Source organism: Palaemon carinicauda, chromosome 15 (assembly GCF_036898095.1).
Source record: "Palaemon carinicauda isolate YSFRI2023 chromosome 15, ASM3689809v2, whole genome shotgun sequence".
In the NCBI taxonomy this organism is placed as follows: Eukaryota; Metazoa; Arthropoda; class Malacostraca; order Decapoda; family Palaemonidae; genus Palaemon; species Palaemon carinicauda.
In genome coordinates, this window is record NC_090739.1 from 22899968 (window position 1) to 22925564 (window position 25597).

At 42.5% G+C, this 25597-nt stretch overlaps 1 protein-coding gene across 6 annotated transcripts in view; it reads right to left on the reverse strand.

The window, feature by feature from the left end:
• The window catches only part of msps (msps cytoskeleton-associated protein 5), a 374587-nt gene that overhangs the window by 3811 nt on the left and 345179 nt on the right, over positions 1-25597 (reverse strand). For all 6 annotated transcript variants that reach the window (XM_068388223.1, XM_068388221.1, XM_068388222.1 and 3 more), the window contains 12 exons: positions 23249-23500; positions 22776-22979; positions 22220-22355; positions 21684-21877; positions 21011-21249; positions 9488-9685; positions 8608-8713; positions 1549-1773; positions 1135-1322; positions 854-1016; positions 542-715; positions 147-320 (listed from right to left, as the gene is read on the reverse strand). In XM_068388223.1, coding sequence (XP_068244324.1) covers positions 147-320; positions 542-715; positions 854-1016; positions 1135-1322; positions 1549-1773; positions 8608-8713; positions 9488-9685; positions 21011-21249; positions 21684-21877; positions 22220-22355; positions 22776-22979; positions 23249-23500 — 2253 coding nt within the window. The remainder of the gene's footprint in view (positions 1-146; positions 321-541; positions 716-853; positions 1017-1134; positions 1323-1548; positions 1774-8607; positions 8714-9487; positions 9686-21010; positions 21250-21683; positions 21878-22219; positions 22356-22775; positions 22980-23248; positions 23501-25597) is intronic.

Consider the following 25597-nt stretch of genomic DNA (forward strand, 5'->3'; position numbering starts at 1 on the left):
GAAAACTATCAGAAGTGAGAGCAAGAAGGAATTTAAATTGAAGCAGAAACTAGTGAGAATTATACTTTAAATGCTCTTTCTATCTAGTAATAACAATTTACCATAACCTAAATGAACTTTTTCTCCTAAAAATATTACAATTTTACCTCTTTCGTATTCTCTTTAGACCCAATTTTACGGAATATTTCGGATAGCGTATTGTGCGCAGTTTTACTCAATCTCTTCGGAGACTTGAGACTGTCCTGGGAATCATTTGTGACCTGTCCAGCGGCTAGACGATTGCTATCGCCAGCACCACCATCATCATCTGTCTTTGGTTTCTAAGGTTGAGAGAGAATAAAAATATTTACAAGATTTCAAGATACAGTTATATCAAGGTGGAATATCTTATTCAAAAGACATAAAAGCTGACAATACAATAAGTTAGCATTAAACAATACTCTATTACTGTTGAGGCTAATGGAGGCTTATAAAATACAATAAAACTGCTAACAGAACAAACTTCTCCCAAAAAATGGAAATATTTTACAACGAAACTAACCTTTAATGTCTTAGTAAGGTACTTGTGGAGTTCTGAACCATGAGCATTTTCTATCTTGGAGAAATGACTCAAAATAGTTGTGCCATAAGTCTTACACAGTGTGTGAATGACTGTCTTAATAGTTCGCAAAGGAGTGTCCGATGGACGATCAGCCCAACTGCTAAGAGGGTATGCCTGTCAAACACACACAAAAAAAAATGAGTATGACTCAATCTTTAAATCAATAAGAATAAATCATGAAAACCATTTATAAGCTACTTATATGGCAGTACTGTAAAGTATATATCACCCCCAAAAAATTATCATATATACCATTAAGAAATTGTGAACATCAAGGAGGATCTGATCCAGGTCCAGATCGTTGGTTCGTGAAGGAAGGATACGAATGACTTTCCAGTTGCACTTCATCACCAATTCTGTGAACTTGCAGTTACCACCGCTACCTACACTTTCATGCAGCAATTTCAGCAGGGCACTGAGTAAAATAGAAAGAGAGTTTGTCAATTTTCCTTTCGCCAAGAAGAATTTTTATAGGTCAGTAACAATTCAGCATTTTAAATACAAAACAACAGATCAATTGAACATGTCTCTACCTAAAAACATGTGTGAACTGGGCTTTTTCAACAATACGAACAACAAGGACATTTATTGCACGGATGATCTGTGGTCCATCTTCTAATTGAGCAAGACGAGGGTCCAACAAAATATTGATAAGAACATGGACCACATCTCTAAGAACATCCCTCGTGGCACGGGTACCAAGAGACTTGTTGTTAAAGATCTGAAGAAAAAAGAAAAAGAAAAATTATTAGGTGATCCTGCATTAAACCTTGAACATTTCTTGTTGCATACAAGTCAAATATTACAGTAACCCATTCAGCTTTGATAAAAGTTTTATGCTAGAACTAAAGGAATAAGGCAATCATCTTTCCACTATATATGATTACATGAATTTTTATTACTCAAAACTGAGAGGCTAGAAGCCTTCTGTAACTGATATCTCTTACCATCATCACACAATTTGTTAAAGAACGATATATCTTGATGCATTCTTCCTTGTTGACTGTAGGAGTAGCCATCTTGGTATTTAAGACTAGACGATATTGTAGAGTGGCCACGATTAACAACTGGTCGATGTGTGGCGCTAATTGACCACATCGTTCCTCCGACTGTAACACCTCATCTAACTGTGATAAAGCTGTTATGACTGTGTTAGCATCTGGAGTTCCTACCTGTAATGAAAAACCTTGCATTAGTAATAGAAGAATACCTTAATACCCGAGACATTATCAGAAACAAAAATGCCTATAATATAACCATTACAAATATTATGGTTTTAATGTATTAGTATTTTTCCTAATTACACAAACCTGAGACCTTTAGGCCCCATTCACACTAGCCCGCATATTCATCACGGATGGTGCCGGAGACAGCAGAAGAATGAACCATTTTCATGCCACACCATACATTTGTCTGTCACCGTTTCTAATGCTCGAACTTCCAATCAGTTGACATTGAGCCATGAGCTGTGAAGACATGTACACGAAAGTTTCTTATATCTTTATTTACTCCCTGTTCTAACACATGTTTGCTGCCTATGTATAAACTCTTCACTGCTTGCAACAATTCCATACAACCTCATCATATCATTATCAACTATCATAAGCTATAAGCTCTCCAGATCCATAAATGCAAGATATACCTCATTACCTTATGCTATATATTTCTTGCATATCAACTATAAAAATCTGATCTATACATCGCCTATCACTTGTAAAGCCAACCTACACCTCTAAGATACCACCCTCTATTTTATCATTAATCCTATTAATCAATACTCTACCACTTTTCCAACAACATTAAAAAAACTGATACTACTAAAATTACAACACGCATGCACATCTTTACCTTTGTATAGAGGAACTATAAATGGACACATACTGGCACATTCGACATTGTAAAACATATTAAAAAATCTCTCCAACCATTTCAGCACAGTTGCACCTGCCCCCCTTTAACATCTCAGCATTCACACTAATCTGTACCAGGTGCTTTTCCTGCTCTCGTCTCATTTAGTCCGCTCTTGTACTCTCTCCCATATTCTCATTTCCCACTACCTCATTTAAAGTTTAAACAGCCATTCCAGCTTAGCTGAAATCATACTCCTATTACAATTCAAAGGTTTGTATGATGTGTAGGAACAAATCTAACTTGAAGAAAAGATCTTATCACCTCACTGTCATGACGTCTTTATACGTCAAAACATGCCTGGTAATACACACCGTGATGTTGGATATGTCAATTATCATTATTATTATTATTATTGTCCAGAACTTTGCTGCAGTAGAGGGGCTTGAGTGTCTCAATGATGGGCTGGGCAGCGGCGGTGGGGTAGTTTATCCACCCTGGCAGGCTCAACCATACCGCTAAGGCCAGTTCTGAGAGACCAGACCAAGACTGGACCCCTATAGGCCTTCTCCTTTATTTAAGATAGGCAAAGGCTAGGAGAAGGAAAACTCTAAAATCAAACCAAACAAGACCCCAACGGCGGAGCTTTCCAGCGCCGGCGGAAGAGGCAATGCCTGTCGGGCAGGCAACAAGGCGGGCCTTGACATAACAAGAACCTGGCAGCCCGATGCAACCAACATCGGAGAAGCCGCCTGTCTCATATGTCTTGAGCCGCGGTGAAAACGATGTGGGCCAAGTGTGTGTGCGTGGCCGTTGCAAAGCCACGACCACCCAAAACAATATACCCAGCTACTGGCATTCTGTCGTTTCCTCCACCCTTCTTCATCTCTTTCTCACCATCATCATCATCACCACCACCAAGTCCTGAGGCGACAGCACCGTGGGTGAAGGGGGCAGGCCTGGATAGCTGGAAGCCCTTAGCCTACGACTGCACTCAGGCGGCGAGTCTAAGACTCAGTCGCTCTCTGGTGACGGTGCCATGACACCAGAGTTCGGCAGCTGGACCCGTGACTGGGCTGGCCTATTGAGGACACCGCAGCTCACCCCACATGGGGAGGCCCCTAGAAAAGGTGGGGTAAACATCGGACACGGCAAACCCGTCAGGTCAGCTCACCGCGGCTGGCGGACATCCCACTAATGAGGTCGAAACAACAAGAAAAAAATATTAACCTTAGGTGCGTGGAACATCCGCACCCTCCAAGACGTGACGAACACCAACCGCCCGGAACGACGTACAGCCCTCGTCTGCAAGGAGCTAGCCCGCTTCAATGTTGATGTGGCGGCTCTTAGCGAGACCGGACTACCCGAAGAGGGCAACATCAGGGAAGCTGGAACAGGCTACACCATCTTCTGGAAAGGCAAGGCCCTAGAGGAGCCTCGCATCCACGGTGTCGGCTTCGCCATCCGTTCCCAGCTAGTGCAGCAGCACAACCTCGCTCGCAAGGCCACCAGTGAGCGCCTGATGACTGTCCGCATCCCCATCACGCGGGACAGACACCTCACCCTGATCTCTGTCTACGCCCCGACTATGACCTCAACCAATGATGACAAAGCTGCCTTCTACACCCAGCTCGACCGCACCATCCAGGCAGTGCCCGCCAATGACAAGCTCGTTGTGCTTGGCGACTTTAATGCCCGAGTAAGCAAAGACCATCGCCTGTGGGAGGGAATCATCGGCCGCCATGGCATTGGAAATTGCAACGCCAATGGCAACTCCTACTGGGTCTGTGTGCAGAACACCAACTTGTGGTAACCAACACCATCTTCCAGTTACCAAAACGACAAAAGACCACATGGAGACACCCACGGTCTAAACACTGGCACACCCTGGACTACGTCCTGACCAGAGCCAGAGACCAAGGAGACGTCCGCATCACCCGATCCATGCCCGGAGCGGACGACTGCTGGACGGACCACAGACTCATCTCCCGACTCTCCGTGACGACCCTACGACCACCCAGAAGGGCACCTGACAGCGTACCACACCAACGCTTTGATTGTAGTAAGCTCCGCAACCCACAGGTGGCACAGAACTACAAGGAGGCCTGCAAACAACACCTCGCAGACCCCGTGGGTCAGGCCACTGTTGAGCACCACTGGACCACCCTCAGAAACGCCATGGCCCGTGCCACGGAGGAAACACTAGGCTACACCACCAAGAAACGGCAGGATTGGTTTGATGAGAATGATGCTACCATCTCTCTTCTCATTAAAACCAAACGACAAGCACGCCTGACTTTGGAAAACCAACCAACAGCAGCTAACAAATGTGCTCACAAGGTGGCTGAAGCTGGTTGCCAAAGAGGGATCCGTGAAGCCCAGAATACCTGGTGGCAAAGAAAAGCTGCAGAAATACAGTGTTTCGCTGACCAACGTGACCTGCGCAGCTTCTATGCAGCCACAAAGGAAATATTCGGTCCCACACGGTCATCAGTGGGCAGCCTGAAGGACGCGGATGGGGCCACGACCATCACCGACAGCGAGGGCATCCTGGCCAGGTGGAGGTCTCACTTTGAGAACCTCCTCAATGACCAAGCAGACACCCCAGACGATCTCCTGCGAATGACGCCGCAGCATCCCGTCTGTCACTGGATGGCACTACCACCCTCCATCCATGACTTCAACAAGGCCCTGCAGCGCATGAAGCCCGGCAAAGCCCCAGGGCCAGACAACATCCCGTTGGAGCTCCTCACTCACGGTGGCCCCGGTTTGAGGAACCGTTTGATGCTCCTTATACTGAAAATATGGGAGACCAAGACCCTCCCCAGTGACTTCCGCGAGGCAAACATCGTTACCATCTTCAAGAAGGGAGACAGGGAGAACTGTAAAAACTACCGGGGAATATCACTACTAAGCATCGCGAGTAAGATTTTCGCTCGGATTCTCCTTGACCGCCTCCTTATTCTCGCAGAAGACGTCCTGCCAGAGTTCCGGTGCGGCTTTCGACCTTCCCGCGGGACCATAGACATGATCTTCTGTGCACAACAACTACAAGAGAAGAGCCTCGAACAACAACAGCCCATAATGTTCATCTTCTGGGATTTGAAAAAGGCCTTCGACAAAGTACCTCGACCTGCCATGTGGGCTGTCCTCAAAAGATATGGCTGCCCACCCGATTTTGTCAAGCTGGTGCGTGCCCTCCATGACGGAATGGTTGGGAGAGTCTGCCACCAGAAATCTCTTTCAGACCCATTCCCCATCAACGGCGGCCTGAAGCAGGGCTGTGTTCTGGCCCCAACGTGTTTCTCGCTATACACCGCAGCAATGCTCAACGAGATTCCCCCAGACACACCCTCAGTCGAGCTACGTTTCCGCATGGATGGAGGCGCTTTCAACCTCGCCAGACTCCGCGCCAGAACCAAGACCACCTTGTGTGCAGTGCGAGAACTGCAGTATGCTGACGACAATGCCACCCCAGGTCAGACGGCAGAGGACCTGCAGTCTTTAGCTGATGCATACAACTCTGCCTACGAACGTTTTGGGATGCAAGTCAACACAGATAAAACCAAGACCCTCGTCCAATTCCACCAGGACTGATGCTCCCAAACTTCAATACCACAATGAATGACCAACCGTTAGAACAGGTGGACCAGTTCTCCTACCTAGGGAGCATCCTAAAATCAGCTCCCACAAGCAAAAAGGACGTGGAGAACAGGATCAGAGCAGCCCACTCCGCCTTTGGCCGACTCAACTGCCGCGTATTTAACAACCACGCACTGACAATGACCACCAAAATAATGGTGTTCAGGGCAGTAGTTCTCTCCACGCTCCTGTATGCATGTGAAACATGGACGCTATATAGAAACGATATTAAAAACCTAGAACGCTTCCAACAAATGAAACTGCGGCAGATCTTGAAAATCCCCTGGGAGAGCCACACCACCAACATTGAAGTCTTAGAACGTGCCTCGCTGACCAGCGTGGAGGCCACCATCATCCACCACCGCTGGATAGGACACGTGCATAGGATGGATCCATCTAGGCTCCCAAAGAAAATATTCTACAGAGAACTGACCCAGGGCACCAGATCACGAGGAGCCCCGAAAATGCACTATAAATATCAACTAAAGCGCACCCTGGCTCTAACTGACATCGATCCTTCCTCATGGGAAGAAACAGCCAGGGACAGGAAAACCTGGAGAAGTACAGTACACCATGGCACCGTGGACTTCGAGGAGAGGAGGAGACAAAATGAGGAGACTAGGAGGAGAAGAAGGAGAGAGCGATTAGAACAGCCCCGCCCACCACCTACCCTCCCTTGTGAACACTGTCCGCGACTTCCACCACAGAGTAGGACTTAACAGCCACATCAGGCATAAGCACCCACCCCATAGATAGGAGGCTGATGGCTAACGACAGAACCCAATACTCGGACACGAGTGGGCGCCGACGACGATATCATCATTATTATTACACTTAAGATCTCTAAAAAATCTCCTCTCCCTGATATCAACCCCTCCTCCCTGTTTCTTCAGCCAACCAACTAAGTCTTTGGAATTCTAGCCTTTTTTTCTGAAGCTATTTTAGTGCGATTTTTGTTATGATATACAGTAATAATCACATCACTCTCTCTAGCCAATGGCAACATTCCCTACCCGAGGCATTACTCAAACCACCCGACACCCCCAGCTTGGAGAAGTAGGGATCTTCACACCACCAACCGAAATATTTGCAATTTTAGTCCTCATTCATGATTATGTAAGGTCTATTTTAGTGTATTTCTATGTTGGCATAGTGTTCAAGTCAAAGAAAAGACTTAGCCTCTGAACACCTCTAGTCCTACCAACAATGAAATGAAAATGTTTTACCAGTAATGCAAGTTGACACAATGAGATTTGTTTTTTTATTTTATTCATTTTTTCTCAACTATCATTTCTACAAAATAATATCATCTTCATGTCTAATATATTTCATATTAGTATTGTTCATTGTATTCATGAGTAAAAGTTAGCCTACTGACATTATTTCATTTATTGCCATTCTACGCAGTATTCACCATGTTCTTACATGTGCAGTCTCTATTTCAAAGCCTGTGAAATACCCATAACAGGAATGATCCAGTTCATAGTGACAGTCACATGCAAGGTGGAATGACAGACGAACGAACAAACCACATGTTGAAATGTTTCTTTTGTCATTTTTTTTTTTTATTGTATACAGTACCTTACAAATTATACATTATAGAATACTTCTTGTGTCAGAGGAAACAAATGGATATTTTCATTACATTTCTTTATATCTTAAAAGTACATTATTATTGACAAGTAGTTTTATATTTTACGACAGCTAAGAGAAAATACTTCTTGTGTCAGAGGAAACAAATGGATATTTTCATTACTGTACATTTCTTTATAACATGAAAGTCCATTATTACCGATGAGTAGTTTTATATCTTATGATGGCTAATAGAGAATACTTCTTGTGTCAAGGGAAACAGATGGATATTTTCATTACATTTCTTTATAAAGTCCATTGTTATTGACGAGTAGTTTTATATCCTATGACAGCTAATAGAGAATACTTCTTGTGTCAAGGCAAACATATACAGTAGATATTTTCATTACATTTTTGTGCGACGGAAAGTCCATTATTACTGCCGAGTATAGTTTTATATCTTTCGACGGCTATTTATCGTGGAATGGTTACGGAATAAGTCACTTCAACGAATGGTGTTTTTTTACACAAAATCACAGTGCTTTACCATTATTTTAGAGAAAATTATATAAAACAAAGTTCTGAAAAATTATTCCATAATCACTTTACAATGAATGAAAAATATTTTGGCTGATTAGAGTGAAATATAATGAAAAATAAAGCAAACTTTTGAGAAATTTATTCTGTAATCAGCAGTAAAGTAAATAAACATGGAATTTATGTTGATATAGAGTAAGTGAGCAAGTATATCTGAGTGTCAAATCTTTTACAAAGCTTCAGTAGCGGATCTGCGGACTCGTAGTGAAGGGGTTAAGAACCCACATAAATTTGGATTCTCTTTAGATTGTTGTTAAATTAATATTCTACAACCAATATTCATGATGAATGGTATTTTAGCCTTCTATTGACTAATCTTAGCACTAGGACCATTGGTATTGACTAACCTGAGATATGACCATGTTAATAACCTGAGCTGCTCCCTCAGAATCTGGCTGCACGGCAGTTGGAACGGTCGCTCTGGCTCCAAAACCAAAGCCTGGTCTGGATATTCTGCATCAACAAATTCAAAATTAAAGTAATTAAGATATTCTCGATAGCATGAACAACACTTAAACTAATAGAAATAATAAAGAAGAGTAAAGCCACTAAGAAGATTCAAGTGTTGCTATCAATCATGATAGTAATCCATATAAAAATTTCGCTAATCATACCTCAACTGATGATAATGTAATTCAGAGGCAGTGTCTCCTATTTATCCTGAGGCCCTTTAAAAAATATGGGAGATAACTTCCGTACGCACACAGAAAAAGGGCTAGGTTACTCAACAATGTGTTAAGATAAATATGTCTGCAAATTTAGTATTTTTGAAAATCTCAATATAATATTCAATATAAAATGGAAATCCTAATAAATTTCTGATAATAGAGATAGATAGCTAGACTACTTGCTGGCAAAAATAGAATGATCTCACGGACCGAGATGGTTTCTAAATATCGTTGGGAAGGGATGAAGAACATTTGGTTAGTATAGCAGCATATGGGGAAGTAAAGAATCATTAGAAAAGAAGATGGATGACAAGCACAGCTTAGAGGAGAGGGGAAAATTCATTTTGTATTTATCCTCTTCTTCAAAGGGGGAAATCAGTGTAAAAGCAATTTTATACAGATCAATTAGCACAAATAAGATGAAAATCAGTATGATATCCAATTATACCTGAAACTGTTGAAACTTCAATTTAATTGTACAGTATCACAAAGCACCTCGAACTAGAGCATGTTCATCCCCGCCCGACCTCATGAAGACAATGTACTAAAGCAAACTGACCTGGATGTTGGAGTGGGGAACACAGCCTTGTAGTTGAGTAACGAATTTAGATCTGGTACTTCTTCCAAGCTGTACTGAGGTCTATCAGATGGTTCATTGTCTTCAAGAAGTTTTTCAATCAAACTGTAATCAATCTTGAAGGGAGCATTGGCGTTGGCATTAGCATTCGCAGCCTGGGGTTGATTCTTCAAGCCATATCTGGTAAATGAATAGATGCATTAGAACTTGAAAAAAAAAAAAAAAAAAAAAAAAAAAAAAGGGCTCTGAATCATTTAACAATTACTTACCTGCAGAAAGAGCCTCTATCTACAAATTCTTCCTCTCACAAACAACACTCAAATAAAGGATGACCCAAATAAATGTACATGTATCAAAATGTGATCAGTTTCATTAGAATTACACAAGATTATTAGAACAGTAGCAGCAATGAAATAAGACCTTTCTTACCATTCAAAACAAGGCACAAACATTATGAAAACCACACAGGATCATGGAAATTGAAAGCTTTTAACAGAAACTTTCATTTTAAATTGCTTCCATATTGCATTAAATTCCAATCGGCATTTAGATGGAATTACAAAAAAAAGCAGGTTTTGGAAAAAGGTATTCTAATAATCAATGGGAAAAAGACAAACAATACAGCATCAAGCTCAAAAACTGCATAACATATTCAGATCAAACCCATCACCAATGCTCTTCAGCTTTAAAGTTAATTTCGGGAATCTTTGGCAATAATTAGAAAGAGAAACAAAATTCTCATGCTAAAGCAACCAGCTTTTGATTCCAAGTCAAGCTCAAATAACAATTGTCAGAAGTTCTGAACAAAACGCTGACTTTATGCACAGAGCCGTCCTCTATTGAACCTTGTTTTTAAGGCTACAAACAAGAGTTTATTTGTACTAAATGTTTAAACATCTAGCTATTTCACAAAAAAATTCACCACAATAACAAATAGATAGCCTGAATTGATGACCTTTAGCTAGATACAAAAATTAAAGATGAAATGACTAAGCAGTAATTCAATATACAATATCTTGGACAATAAAGCCCTTTTAGTAATCTATCATTAGATAATTTCTTAAGCGCAAAGTTATTCTTTAGGAAGGAAAACACTCAAAGAAAAAGGGTCACACACATTGACAGTAAGTGTGTTAGTAATCTAAACAAGACCAAAAACAATAAAAAAACCAATTAGGAAAACCAAAACCACTCTAAGTAAACTGTGCTTGCCCAGTGAAGTGAGGAGAAGTGACTGTTCTGGTGAGAAGAGGAGGAGGCATGTGAGGAGACAGAGGTGGCAAGACGTGAGGCAACCCTTTATTGGACTGAGAAGTCTCCTCATCAAGAGGTTCTAGGTCTGGCTCTCCCAGCACAAACGACAAGGAGCGAGAGATTCGGCGAGCCTGCTCTAAAGTGGCAGAGCTAAGAGGACGCCTACGTAATGGAGGCAGGGGCCAGTCTCCTTTCAACTGACTGTCGCGACTGGAGTTAGTTCCTCCCTCGTAACCTCCTAAATTGTTGATGCTCCCCAAGCTGCTAATGTTACTCATACTACTCAAGCTGCTGATGCTGCTCGAGACGGGTGCAGCCGAGGACCCCTTTAAGAGTCTGTGACGCACAGGTGGAGACCAGCTAAGGTCTTCTTGACTCTGGTCCACAGAGTCAGAGCTCCAGCTGGGGTTTCGAGCAAGTCTCCTATATTTCAGAAGTTTTGAAAATAAGGACATTATAACTACTGCATTTACTTGAGAACTGAAAACACAGATGTCTGTTACCCTCATAAATGGTCCTCAAAAATAACAAATTTACTTCAATTTCATATCTCAAAATTTACTGTGAGAGTTCTTCAGAGGCAAGAAAAATAATTGTACTTAAGAACGTATATATTTAATGTTCAATCTTGAAAGAAAAGGCTTCGAGTAAACTGATAACAAAATGCAATCAAGAAAATGTTCAAGGGATGCAAGTTTTCTTCTGTAAATTAAAGCAGAAACAGCCAAATTATGAAGAAAAAAAATTACTAAATAGATAAAGATAACTAATGTAGGATTAAAAAAAAATCAATATGATGTTCAAACCATAGACCACACTTGTAATTAGCACTTTACAAAGTAGTCCTTTCAGAAACAGGCATACTGTACATTAATCATATCCATGAAAATACCTGTATAGCCATACCTAAACAATAAATCATACTGTAATAAGAACTTTTTATAAAATTCCAGATGCTTAGTTGAACATTTCACAAAAATAAGTGTAAACTGTTGGAGCTGTGCTAAAAAGGTTAAAAGTGACAACAGAGGAGCAAAAACATATAATACAGAGACATGTAAATTAACAAATCAGATTAAACAAAAATTCAGAAGTAACAGGATTTTGTAGTCGATTTAATACACGTTAATAGACGAAAGATACTAACCTTGCAGGTAACCATATAGAGTAATGAGATGATGATAATCATGTTCCAAAGTAAATCAATAGGAATAGCAAGTTCTACTACTCAACAAATTCTCATCCTCATATTGATTCATAGAGCTAATTACTTTAAACTGGGAAAGGGAAGAGGATGGTTATTTACAATTATCTTGACTAACGTGGGTACTCATTTGAAATAATTTCATTTAACAAACTTTTCTTTTTACATCAGATAATTTGGTAGGCTGAAATTGTCATAAGATTGGACAAATCTTAATTTATTCACAAAACATGACATCCATAATTGTTTAGTTTAAAATTTCTCATAAAATTAACTGAATCTGTTAGTGAAGACCTAATTTTTAGGCAAATGGGGTTCAAAATGACAGGAAAAATTCAAGAGGGATAAAATAAATGTACTGTATTGTCCTTAAATCTGCTTTTGTGTGTGGGTACTCCAATATAAGTCTGATCACTTCCAATTCATTGTCATCAAACAAATTTTCACAAAACATTTAGCAACCCTTGGAATCCAAAAGATGTTCTACTTCCTGGGATTTTTAATCATTTAAACCTGATTTAACTTGTTTTACTGCCAGTAATTTTACCCTTCTTTTATTATCTATGCATATAAGAGTTTAGTAAAATATGTAGAACTCCTTATCAATGTGAAGAAAATTAATTCATCTTAGAGTTTAGAATTTTATTTCTAGCACTAATTTTTTTTGCAATGGCGAGGTAAGATGTCCTAAAAAATAAAAGGCCTGTGGCTCGAATGTTAAATTGTGTGATTCAGAAATGTTCAATAGTTATAGATGAAAATAGTATTCTTGATCTGGTTTTAGTAGTTACCACTTACTACTTCACAAGCATCTATCGTTCATTTCTTACCCATATTGGTAGATAATCATGAATATCGATCTTTGATTATGATATAATTTTATTTCAAAATAACCTGCTTATATTCATATAGCATTTCATATTTCAAGTCCCAGTCTCGTGATTTAGAGAAGGTTTAAAATCACCTGTGTAGAATCTTGGCACCTCATCACGAATAGAACAGGTTATTTTATGTCAAGCGGGACTAGTAAAGTAAGAGAATTAGATATACAGAAAATAAATCATTAGAAATATGAAGATGTATAACTCCCCACAGCTGAGCTGAACATTTTTGTCCAAACATGCACACAAATTCACATTTGTAGAACTACAATAGAATGGGAGAAAAACCTGACAACAACTACAGCAAAGCATACATAATATTTCAAGTTTTATGTTATTAGGCCTTTCACTTTTCTACAGCTGTATGAACTCCATACCATGTGCAAAGGACACTGGTGTTAGCAAAAATCTAAAAATATTAAAACAATCAATTATCCACTTTAGAATAATCTTTTCAAAAAAGAAAAAAAAATCTAGTCACTTGTTACACACATTTAAAGTTCACACTAACTATAAAAAAAATACCTTAATTTTAGTCATAGACATTTACACACAATCTAAAAATGTAAAAATGGTGGATTTTTTTTTAACAGCCATTACTCAGTACATACTTGACCCTATTTACCAACCATGAAATTAGAAAGTATGAAAATTGATATGATATTAACACAAAATTATTACTATTATTACTAATGTTCAACCAGACTTCAGAGTCAAAATCCCAAACACACAAAGCTGGCCTGAAGTGTTTGCTCTAACAAATCAAAACATGAGAACTCATATTATTTATTTCAATAGTTATTAAAAATTTGATTAGATATAATAAAAATGTAGAGGATTTTGTTTACTTGTAAAAACACTAAAACACTCTTTGCTTATCTTTTTTTTATATATTTAGCATAAAATACTTTAATGTTGACAATGTTTATGATCATCTGCCAGTATTAGTCCAACCAAGCTTTCAAAAATAAATCACAAATTTCAAGTAATTTGTATTTTTCCCAACAGTACTTACCTCAAACTACTTTCTTAGGAGTATCTGGGATCTCCTCCCTAACCAACCAAGAATTTTGCATAGTTCCCATCTCCGTTTTCCCTTATCGGGTCCCTCCGTGGCGGATGGATACTCGCCCTGAGGCGACCCGGGGCCAGCGCACTCTTGTCTGTGTCGCCAGTAACCATATGTTTAAGTACTATTTCGAACTCCTGTAAGACACTCGGGGCAGGATGGGTGGGCAATAACCCGAAAGTAGTTCGAGGTAAGTACTGTTAAGAAAAATACAAATTACTTAATATTTGTGATTTGTTCCAACACGGACTACTTACCTCGAACTACTTTCTTAGGAGACTTACACTTTAGGAGGAGGGGGTGGACTTACAGGCCGGAAGACCCCCATTACCATCCCAGGACACGGGACCTAGATAGGAGGCTAAGTCTAGCCGACACAGTGGACAGGGTAGGAGAGTCGGGGGAAGCACGCAAAAGTCTACCTTTTGTATAACTCACCTTTATGCATAATCCAGACATGGGCTTCCACAGCATCCATCTCTCACATGAGAGGAGGAAAGGAAAGGGAAAAAGGGTAACAAGGAAAAGGGGGAGTAAGGAAGAAACGTGTCGCTTGCGATTACTTCCCTTGGGCTTCCCGGGGCTTTTAGCTTTAAACTTGTTGCATGGCGGAAATCACTGGATCAATCGAGAAGGAGTCCAGGGATTTCCTCGTACAGTCTTTCAGGTAGTGAGCCGTAAAGGTGGAATGCCTGGACCATGTACCTGCTCGCATGATTTGGCCCACTGCCATGTTGCTATCAAATGCCAAAGAAGTGCTAAGGCCCTTAATATCATGGGGTCGCGGGGTACCAGGGACCGCAGACCCCTCACTGTCGTAAGCTCTCTTGATGACTTGCCGAAGCCAGAAGGAGATCGTGTTCTTAGACACTGCCCTCTTTACTGGGCCTGAAGAGACAAACAGACTTTTGATGGCTGGCCTGAGTCTGGCTGTCCTACCAAGGTATTTCCTGACTGTTCTCACTGGGGACAGGAGCAAGTCTTCCGGGTTGTCTGAGTGAGAGATTGCCGGAACTGAGAACTCCTCGAACCTTGGGTCCGCAACTGCTGGGTTCTGGGTTTTGGCCACAAATTCAGGCAGAAACTTAAAGGACAGGTCCTTCCACCCCTTTGAGTGCAAGACCTCGAAGGACAAGCCGTGGAGCTAGCTCACACGCTTGGCTGAGGCTAGAGCTAGTAAGAACACCGTCTTGAGAGCGAGGTCTTTATCCAGGATATCCTTAAGGGGTTCGAAGGGAGGCCTTGTCAAAACCTTGAGAACCTTGGCCACGTCCCACTGCGGGACCCTAGAGGCGCGTGGGGAACAAGATTGCTCGAAACTCCTGATGAGCATGGAAATCTGGCGAGAGGCCCCCAGGTCGATGCCTCTGAGTTGAAAAACCTGCCCCAGGGCCACTCGGACCCCCTTGATAGCAGGAATGGAGACCCCAAGGTCGTTCCTCAGGTGGACCAGGAAGTCTGCAATCTTGTGGACTGATGCATCCAAGGGTCTCAGGTTCTGTGTGGCACACCACTTCACAAACGTGGCCCACTTGGCCTGGTACACCACGCTCGAGGACTTCCGAAGATACCCTTACATCCTTGAAGCTGTCTTCTTCGAGAATCCTTCCTTCCTTAATAGGCGCTCGATAACCTCCACGCGTGTAGCTGAAGGCACTGAGGGTTTTCGTGAAACCTTCGAAAGTGAGGCTGGTGCAGCAGACCTTCCCTTACTGGCAGGGGCCACGGAGGAAGGGTGGCCAGGTCCTGTAGATCCGCGAACCACTCCCTCTCCGGCCACCAGGGCGCTACCAAAGTCATCTTTGTAGCCCTTGATTATCTAAGCCTGTTGAGCGCCTGCCTGAGAATCCCGAAGGGGGGAAAGGCATATGCGTCGAGTCCGTCCCACAAGTGCTGGAAGGCGTCCTCGAACGTTGCTGCCGGGTCTGGCACAGGAGAACAGAACACGGGGAGCAGAGTGTTAAGTCTCGTGGCGAACAGATCTATTACCGGTGAGCCCCACAACTGGAGGACCTCCTGGGCCACTAGCGGGAGTAGGGAGCACTCCGACCCCACTACTTGCCCTGCCCTGCTGAGGCCGTCAGCCAGAACGTTTCTCTTCCCCGGAATGAACCTGACTGTGAGAATGACGTGGTTCTTCTCGGCCCATTCCAGGATCTGAGACGTGAGGTCGCACAGTTCCCTTGATCTCAATCCTCCCTCTTTCTTTATGTATGCTACCACGGAGGCGTTCCCTGAAGGTGATGGGCGAATGTTGCAAGGGCCTTTTGAACTGCCAGGAGCTCGAGCAGGTTTATGTGAAGGGGCTTCTCCTCCGGGTACCACTTTCCCTCTGCTGTCTCTTCGAGCAGATGGGCTCCCCATCCCTCCTTTGACGCGTCTGTGAAGAGCAACATCTCCGGAGGAGCGGACGAGAACAGTACCCCCCTTAGGGTGTTTGCCCTGTCGGACCACCAGAAGAGCATGTTCCTGGAGGCCGGAATCATCCTGACTAAGTTCTGAGGAGGGTCTCCCGGTGCCCAGAGGTCCTTCAGGTTCCATTGGACTGGCCTCAGCTTGAGCCTCCCCTGAGGAACTAACTTCTCCAGTGAGACCAGGTGGCCCACGAGTCTCTGCCAAGCCTTGGCTCTCATTGGTGCATTTGTCAGGAATGGTCATATAACATGATAAGGTTGTTCAGCCTCTCTTGAGAGGAGAATGCCCTTGCTAACTGGGAGTCCAGGACCATCCCTAGGTACGTCATCCTGGTGGTGGGGACTAACTGGGACTTCTCTAAGTTGATGGTGACCCCCAGTTCTGCAATAGCTTCGCCCCCTGCTCCTTTAAGGTTGCCTCTGAGACTGAAAGCAGTAACCAGTCATATAGATACCTGATCAGCCTGATGCCCTGCTTGTGTGCCCAGGCTGATACTACGGTGAACACCCTCGTGAACACCTGAGGGGCCGTTGACAGGCCGAAGCAGAGGGTCCTGAAGTGCAGAGACTGGGATCCCCACTTCACTCTGAGGAACTTCCTGGTGGAGGGGTGTACGGGGATCTGAAAGTAGGCGTCCTTGAGATCCAGGGACATCATGAAATCCCCTTCTCTCAAGGCTGCCAGCAACGACTTGTGTGTGTCCATCTTGAAGGACGTCTTCTTGATGAACTTGTTCAGGGCCGAGAGGTCGATGACTGGTCTCCAACCTCCTGTAGCTTTCTCTACCAGGAAGAGCCTGCTGTAGAACCCCTGGGACGATTCCTGGACGGGTTGCAGTGCTCCCTTGTTCAACATGACTGACACCTCTTCCTGCAAGGCTGCTCTCTTCTTGTGATCCTTGGGTGCCAGCCATTCTGCCTGATGTTCGGGAATCAGAGGGGGCGGGTCTGTCAGGAAGGGAATCCTGTATCCCTCCCTAAGGACTGTCACTGACCACGGGTCCGCACCGTTGTCCCGCCATGTTTGCCAATAACGTTTGAGGCATCCCCCCACCTGTGGCGTGGGAAGGTGTAGGGGGCCTCCCTACCTATCTCCTTCTGGGGAAACGGTTTGAGCAACCTCGTCTTGAGCCGGCGTATTTCTGCCTAAAGGAGGCCTGGGCTGGGGCACCACTTCTGCGGGAGGGCCGCGGGGGATTGATGCCAGGAAGGGGAGGGGGCCTCTTGTCTAGCTGGTGGCGTAGGTGGGTAGGCCCCGTCCACCGATGGTCTCCTATGGGGAGGACGTCTTGCCGCTGACTGTGTGGGGTCCATCGAGTCTTTAAGCTTCCCCGCTCTCTCCGTTTCTGCTACTGCCTGAAGGGGGAACACGGTCTCACCCCACACCGGAGCATTTCTTAGGAACTTTGCCTCACGTTCGGGAAGTCTACAGGGGAGCCTGGCCTGTTAAGAATCCTATCCCTCCTCCTTAACACTCAGTTTGCCGTCTGGGTCAGGGACTGGAAAGTAAGGAACTTCATCGCCGTCCCTCCCGAACGTATGAGTTCCTGTAGTAGGGCCTGATTCTCTGGAACTGAGAGATCGTGGGAGAGCTGGAACCCTGCCAGGGTCCACGCCCACCAGTCCAGCCAGGTGGTCACATTTATGATGTCCTGTGAAGTGTCCTCCATCATAGCGGCCTCCGCTTGAGAGAAGACCACTGGGGCAGTAAGGCTCCTGTCATCTGCACTGCCCTGGTTTAACGTCACGACGGCTTCTTCTGACGTGCGAGATCCAGCACGATACCCGTCTGGCACATAAAACTTTTTCTGGGTCCTCAGTCCAGGCAAGAGCTTGAAAGACCCTTGGGCTCTTAAGGAGTTCTTGTGCCCTGCGACAAACCGGTCGACGTGGTCCATGCCCAGGGCCACGTCCGGAGCTAGAGGTAGGGTCAAGGATGGTTTCTGTTGAACTGGATTGTCTACCATCCTTCCCAAACCCGAAAGCCAAGCCTGCTCTGACGACGGTTTAGGCTCGTCTAACCTGGTGGTGGTGTTGGATCAATGCCAGGACCTTCCTGTAGGAGGACACTTCATCGGGGGAACACTTGCCAGTGTCCAATAAGCCCTCTACCACTTGATCCTCCGTGTCGGCTGTATCCTTGATCACGGATGGATCCGTGGGGGCGGCCGTATCCCTTACTTCCAGCTGGCTCGATGGAGCGGCTGCCTCCATCACGGATGGAGCCACAGGGGCGGAGGTAGCCGTCATGGGTCTACACCCACCCCATCCTGAGAAATCCGTGGAGAGTAACTATGCGGTTGTGCCTGCGGCTGCATCCGATGCCTGGATGGAGCCGGTGAGACTATGGGCGTGGGCGCCATGCTGCCGGACCGAGCCAGCGGCTGCCTCCGCTGGACGGATGGAGCCAGTGACTTGCCGGGCAAAGGCAAGGGAGAGTTAAAGTGTGCCAACGGCTGCATCCGACGGCTGGACGGGGCCAAAGAGACACTGGGAAAGGGCGCGGGAGCGGCTTCAGCAGCCACCGAGGCAGGCACTGGAGTGGCAAGAGCCCTGTTTGACCCGCAGGGGTGAAAAGCCACTTTAACCCACTTCCTCTTGGAAGAATTCCTTCTTGTTCTTCCTCCTCGTAACCTTGGCCTTCTTCCTCGAAGGGCCTGCGTATGACTCGACTTCTTCCTCTTAGACCTCTTTCTCTTCCTTCTCGTCTCCCGGGCGCTGGAGTCCTCCGACGATGACGAACTGTAGGACGAGGAAACGTCCAAGGTAGATGAAGAGGAAGAGGAGCTATCCGAGTCCTCTGTGTCTTCTGCCACCAACCTAGGGGCTTGTAATTGTGCTACCGGGGTGACAGGTTGCATGAAGTCTGGCTGTAGAGAAGCCGAAGGCGCCGTGGACGTGCGTAGTGCCCATCGAGAGGCAAACCAGCCCGAAAACTCCTCCTCTGGCCGCATGGGTGACCTGAAGGGCGTCCTTGGCACCGTCCACACAATGGAGTCGGGGTCTGAAGAGCACGTGGCCTGCCTTTCTTTGTCTAGCCCGCCCCCAGAAACCGCTGTTCCTAAAAAGCACTGCCACAATGGGGGGGAAGGAGCTGTTCCTGACCTCCCCCACACCGGGTCTTCACTCGAGACGGGTCCTGCGGGCACCAGAACCTCGTCTACGGAACACACTTCCGCCACACTAGCAGACCCCCAACTCGTCTGCGTAGGCACAATACAATTAGCATAAATGGCATCAGACTCATGGGGAATGGCAATGGGCCGTTTCCCCGCAACGGACTTACCTCGTCCCCTACTCTGGGTAGGGGAAGGGGAAGGAGAACCTCTCTCCAAAAGAGTTGAAGGCGACGTCAAGGGCGAGCTGATACCCGGCTTCCTAGGAGACCGCAGACCGCTTCGACGCCTTTTTCTTCTTTGTTGCATACAAGGTCCACTGCAACCCCGGCCAGGACGCACACTCCGGACACGTGGAGGCAGACGAGCACACACTGCCTCTACACAAGGAGCACAACGTGAACGATCGACATCGGGCTTAGAAAGCCAAGCCCCGCAAGACTTACGGCATTGGGCCCGGGACAACGACGGGATTCCATAAGGGAATACACAAGTAACACAAGGAAAGGAGGTGAATGGGAAAGCACAAAGGGAACACGTGGAACACAATGGCGGGTCGGACGGGATGTGAGAGAAAGCGGCGAGATGTTATCTACGCTGCGACCAGATGCTTACTGGCGACACAGACCTAGCAGCGCACTCTCGCACGCTGACCCCGGGTCGCCTCAGGGCGAGTATCCATCCGCCACAGAGGGACCTGACAAGGGAAAACGGGGATAGGGGGAACTAAGCAAAATTTTTGGTCGGTTAAGGAGGAGATCCCAGATACTCCTAAGAAAGTAGTTTGAGGTAATTACACCGTGTTGGAACAAACTGCAATTATCATTGTCTCAAAAAATATTTTAAATTACAGTTAAGACTCAAATATTATTTCTATGATTCTCCTATGGTGTTCTGCAGAAGCTTGTTTTAAGAAACATTTACCCGTAAAATTTAACATTTAAAATTTACCAATTTTCTTTAGTCCGACTTAGCTTACAATCTCCCTTCCTTTGAGGAGGAGGAGTTAACTTTTTTTTTTTTATCTCATTGTACTATTCATTTATTTTTTAGAGTTTGGGCTGGATTCAAAATGAAGGAACATTCTAGCAGTAAGTGGTTATGAAGCGCCAGTCTATCTTTGTCCCTTTAGTTTCTCTGTCGGACATATTCAGACCGTTTATCTATTGCTGCTCATCAAGATGTCCTCCCCTGGATTTATTAGCAATGACTGCGTAGAATTGTTTCTGACATCGAAACTGAAGGACATAGAGACTGACAAGTCAGGTACCACTTACAGCTAGAATGTTCCTTACTTTCCTAAGGGAATGTTTTTATTGAAGGGAAAGAAAATGGAAAAATTTCAAATTCTTTACAAATTTTACAGGTAAAATGTCAATTAAACCAACCTTCTGGAAAAGAAGCAATATGAACATCACTTAAGTAGAGATATAAAAACTGTTATTAAAATTCGGGGTTTAACTCAATAGTCTGGTTAAACATAGCATACCGAACAAAATATCTATAAAAACCTATAAAAACAGTCAAAGAACCAGGAGTCTCACAAAAAACAAAAAAAAAACCTCACCTCTTAAGGAGCGAGTTCTGCTCTCCACCAGCCGCACCATCAGAGCCTTCTCTGTTACGGACTAGTACTGGGGCAGGCTGAGCAAGAGTAGGTATAACACGATTACGTCCAGCAGCGGCAGGATTTCCACCTCTGACTGTGGGGACCTCGGGTTCAACGGGTGGTTTTTTGATAACGGGTCGATTTTTGGCCGCTCTCTTTATACGTTCTTCAAGCAGGCACATGTCTTTATCAGACAACTGAAAATCATAAATTAATGAGGGGTTATGAGTCCCTTATCATATAATATAGTTACTACTGCAATTGAACAGCCGATGTTAAGTTGATATCGGTCAGTGATGGCAAGACATTGTAAAGGTCTTAAACCACAAAAATTTTACAAATGCATCCCCTTCCATTACAGTACTGATTGCACTAGAGTATTTCATTGGTGTACCTTTTATATAAACTTACAGTTGCTATTAGTCCTTTTCCTGATCTTTACTTTGGTTGAAACAATTACTAATTCGAGTTCCTATGATAAATAAATCAGATGTTACACACTAAAAAGAAATTAGTGCAAAACAAAAAAGTCCCAATACACTATCGATACAAAAATATAAACAAATAATTTATAAAATAGCAGACTTAAAAATACTAAATCATAAAGAAAAACCCACTGCACAGTACTCACATTTCCAACCAACTTGAAAACTTTTTCACCTTCACGGAAATACACTTGAACCAAAACGTTGAGAGAAGCGTTGCGGACAGAATTATCTCGGTCCGCAATCTGCTTGGCGACTTCTTTTAAAGCAGCACCAGGAGACGGCTGACAAACTGACATCCCATACACCTCGATAAGGCTACCTAGAGCTTCTAAGCATTCTGTAATGAACATTATCAGCCGTAAATACAAGAAATGGAAAAATTTTCTTTACTATATTGCAAAATTAAACAATTACAATATCATTATCCTTGGGTTTTCCATAGATTCTCTCTTTATAAGCTTAGACGTGAAGTCCTTATCACAATATCTACCTAGTGTATTTTTTACCACAGTTCACATGATGCTTTGGTCTTTGCATATGACATTTCTCAATCTCATACCAGTCTTTGTGTTGCTAGTTCCTTGTCTACTGCTATTCCATTTACTCAAGCCCCTACCCTCCTCATTACAAGTCTGAAACCTCAGCAGAATAATACACTTAAATGGATAAAGTAACCCACCTGCTCTCTGACGAGCATTCTTGGCTTTTAGTCCTTCCATCATGTACGGAGAAACCTTACTCGCTGGGTAAATGTTACATATGAGCTTGGCAATATTTCTCGCAGGTCCACGAATAGAATCTTTGGGGTCACCAAACTGTAACCAAACATGATTCCCACATCATTTAATCTTATATCTATATTTTTCAATTAAATAAAATATTCAAGAATTTCAATACACTATAGCATTAACATATATTTTCTGTTATCACAGACCCTTTCAAACATCAAAATTTTTAATGAAAGCCTTATTTCTTACTACTGAAGCTAAATACTTTTGTCTTGCTTTCCTATAAACTATTAAAAATTTCTCATTTCCCCTTTTAATGGCTAGTACTAGTACTACTGCATTTGTATTCTCTTTACGCTAATTGTTTCCTTTTTCACTAATAGTAAATATATCAGATTCATGCAATAAAAAATCAGCCATACCCATATTCCTTAATTTGCGTCAAACTTACTATGGAAAAATATTTTTAAAAATTCTAAATATGCTGTAAACAAAATAATTCCAGACCTTTGTTATTAAAAATGGAAGAAATGAGTAAGCTTCAAAATCCATCAAGTGATAATCTTCTTCAGAGACTAACTGAAACACTTGCTTGAGGTAGTCCATAGCCTTGATGATGACCGAGGGGTTGGTGTCAAAAAATCGAATTGTAAGCCACTTCAATACCAAATCCAGATTGGCTATGCAAGCTGGAAGGTTTGAATTCAGATCCTAAAATAGAAAACATAACACAATGAATGGCCACATTGCCTAAACAATTACCACAAAGTACTGCTGTATATTATTATTATTACAAGTAAGTCTTTAGCCAAACTGGACTAAATACTTTATGAATACACTCAAGCTGCATCATTAACAGAATTATTTATGTTATTGTACAAACGATCACCTCAATGAACTGACTCAATTATTTCACTGCCCTACGTTGATTCAGCCGTAGTTCGTAACATTCAAATTTACAGATGTGATTGACAACTTACTTCATTTAAAGCATCAATAGCCTTTATATGAAACTTGAAGTCTTGGTGGAACATATTGGCCATTAGTTGTCTGTTCATTCCAGAGGTGGTCATCTGGTCTTTCAGCTGAGTGATGAACTCTTGACGAGGGGTAGTAAAATCCCATCGCAGAATTCTTAAACGCTGTTCGTCGGATGCCCGTTGCTGCTTCAGATTATTCACCTGGAGGAGTGGCGACGTGTCTACATCTTCCGAGTCCTTTCTGCCAGCACCCTGAAAGGATTGGCAGATCTTATTAAGATGGTATAATAGTAAAAGTGCAAATCAAGTAAAGTATATTAATAATCTTTGTAGCTTTATCATAAACACTGCAGAGTATAAATCTCTCCAATATGTGATCTAATGCACTAGACTAGCTAACTCTCCATGTAAATTACAGTAGGCCTACCCTTTAAAACCAAGAATAACTTGTAGTAAACAAATATTTTACTGTATGTGATACAGTACTGTTCTGTCCTTGTCCTACAAGTCTCACATTCTTTGGACATAATAATTATATTCCACGCACTCATCCACTGAATAATGCTAAATGACCAAACAGTAATTCAATAGATTTCAACGTTTAACTTTTCTATCTCTTATCCTTTAGTTTATTTTTCTAAAGAAAAATTGTTTCACAAGCCCTTCTGTCTAAATTGCTAGCTTCTTCATGATTTTGTAATGCACTAAAGTCATATACCAGGTATCTTTGTACAGTATTCCCTCGCCATATCGCTGATCAGAGGCTATGCCGAATTGGTACTGCTATGGAGTCACAACCAACTCTCTCCTATCTTCCACCACAAATGAAGATTCATATATTACACATGATTCTATATCGCAGACTCCTCTTTACATCACAGGTTTCAGAAGGCATGTTCTATATTATCCATATTTTAATTATCTTTTTTTATAAATAGTAATTTATGGACCTACACATTTAAAAAGTAAATTACACTATCGTATTTACTCTGTAACACCTGCCATCTAGCATAATGTGCGAGCACCGAATTTTCACCCATGATGATTGATTTTATCGTATATCTCATGTATCATGCAAGTTCCTTTTATGAGACCAAATTATAATAAACTAACCTCTGTATGTGTTTGTAACACATACAGTTATAAACAATGGAACAAAAAACAGCTGTTTTGTTATGAACGATTTGGATGACAACTGGTTTGCTTGTATTTCAACTTTTGTACGATATAAACAAATACCGCAGCCGAGTAGAATATGATCAATATATTATTCCATTATACCTTTTTCATTTATAAAAAGGTAAACTAAATTACACAAAAGCTACTTTAAAAATTGAAGAAACATTTAATTTCCTAAGCTTTGTAATCAGGCATCATGAAGGTAGACTAAAATTATAGTGCATCAGCAACAGGGATGCAACACCTCTTAAACTTTGATGCCTTCAAAATCAACAGCAAATAAAATATGAGGGAAGTATTACAGTATTACTAAAACTATATACTTTTCTTTTAAATGGTAAAATGAAAATAATAGTTCAAATAATAATAGTTTCTTTTTTTCTGATTTTGGGGATTAAAATTTGTTCACTAAATTCCATAAAAAAAAAAAATTCTAAAAATGAGTGCATTTATAGACTTTTAGAATGCTTTGAGTAAATTTCCTTTATTTTTTATAGAAGTAATTTTTTAAATATACAACATTTTAAGTTACAAGTTTGCTCCTGGAACAAATTAAACACATACACCGAGATGATACTGTATCATACACATGTGAACAGTTTATAAGGTAAATAAATCATAACTAGCTAGGGATAGCCAGTGTTCCTTTTGTCTCTATTTAGTAAATACCTTCTGTCTCAATAGTATTTTTTTGTATTAAGATTCTCATAAAGTGATGAATGGCTGAAGTTATAATTTTCGAAATCATTTGTTGTTCAGTAAAAAAAAATTTTTACCCCTTAAGTCCAACAAGCTCTTCCTACATTATCCAAACTACCACTTTTTCTCCCTGCCCTATCAATAACAGCTTTACAATTCAGCATCTTACTTTATCACCATGACATTCCTCTACCTTTTTGGGATGAGCTTTTCATAAGTAAAAAAAAAAAAAAAAAAAAAAAAAAAACACACACACCACCACCACCACACACTACATTCACTCTTAAAAATCCTGACAGACATCATATTACATTCTACACAGTAATGTATTGCATTCAATCATACAGCGTGTTTGAAGATTCCCAATGACCTCCTAAACTGTTTGCCTCCTTTCCTTTCCAGCAACACAAACAGTATTCACTCATTTCGAATTAGTAGTCTATCCCCTCTTTAAAAGGTAGCTAAAAATTC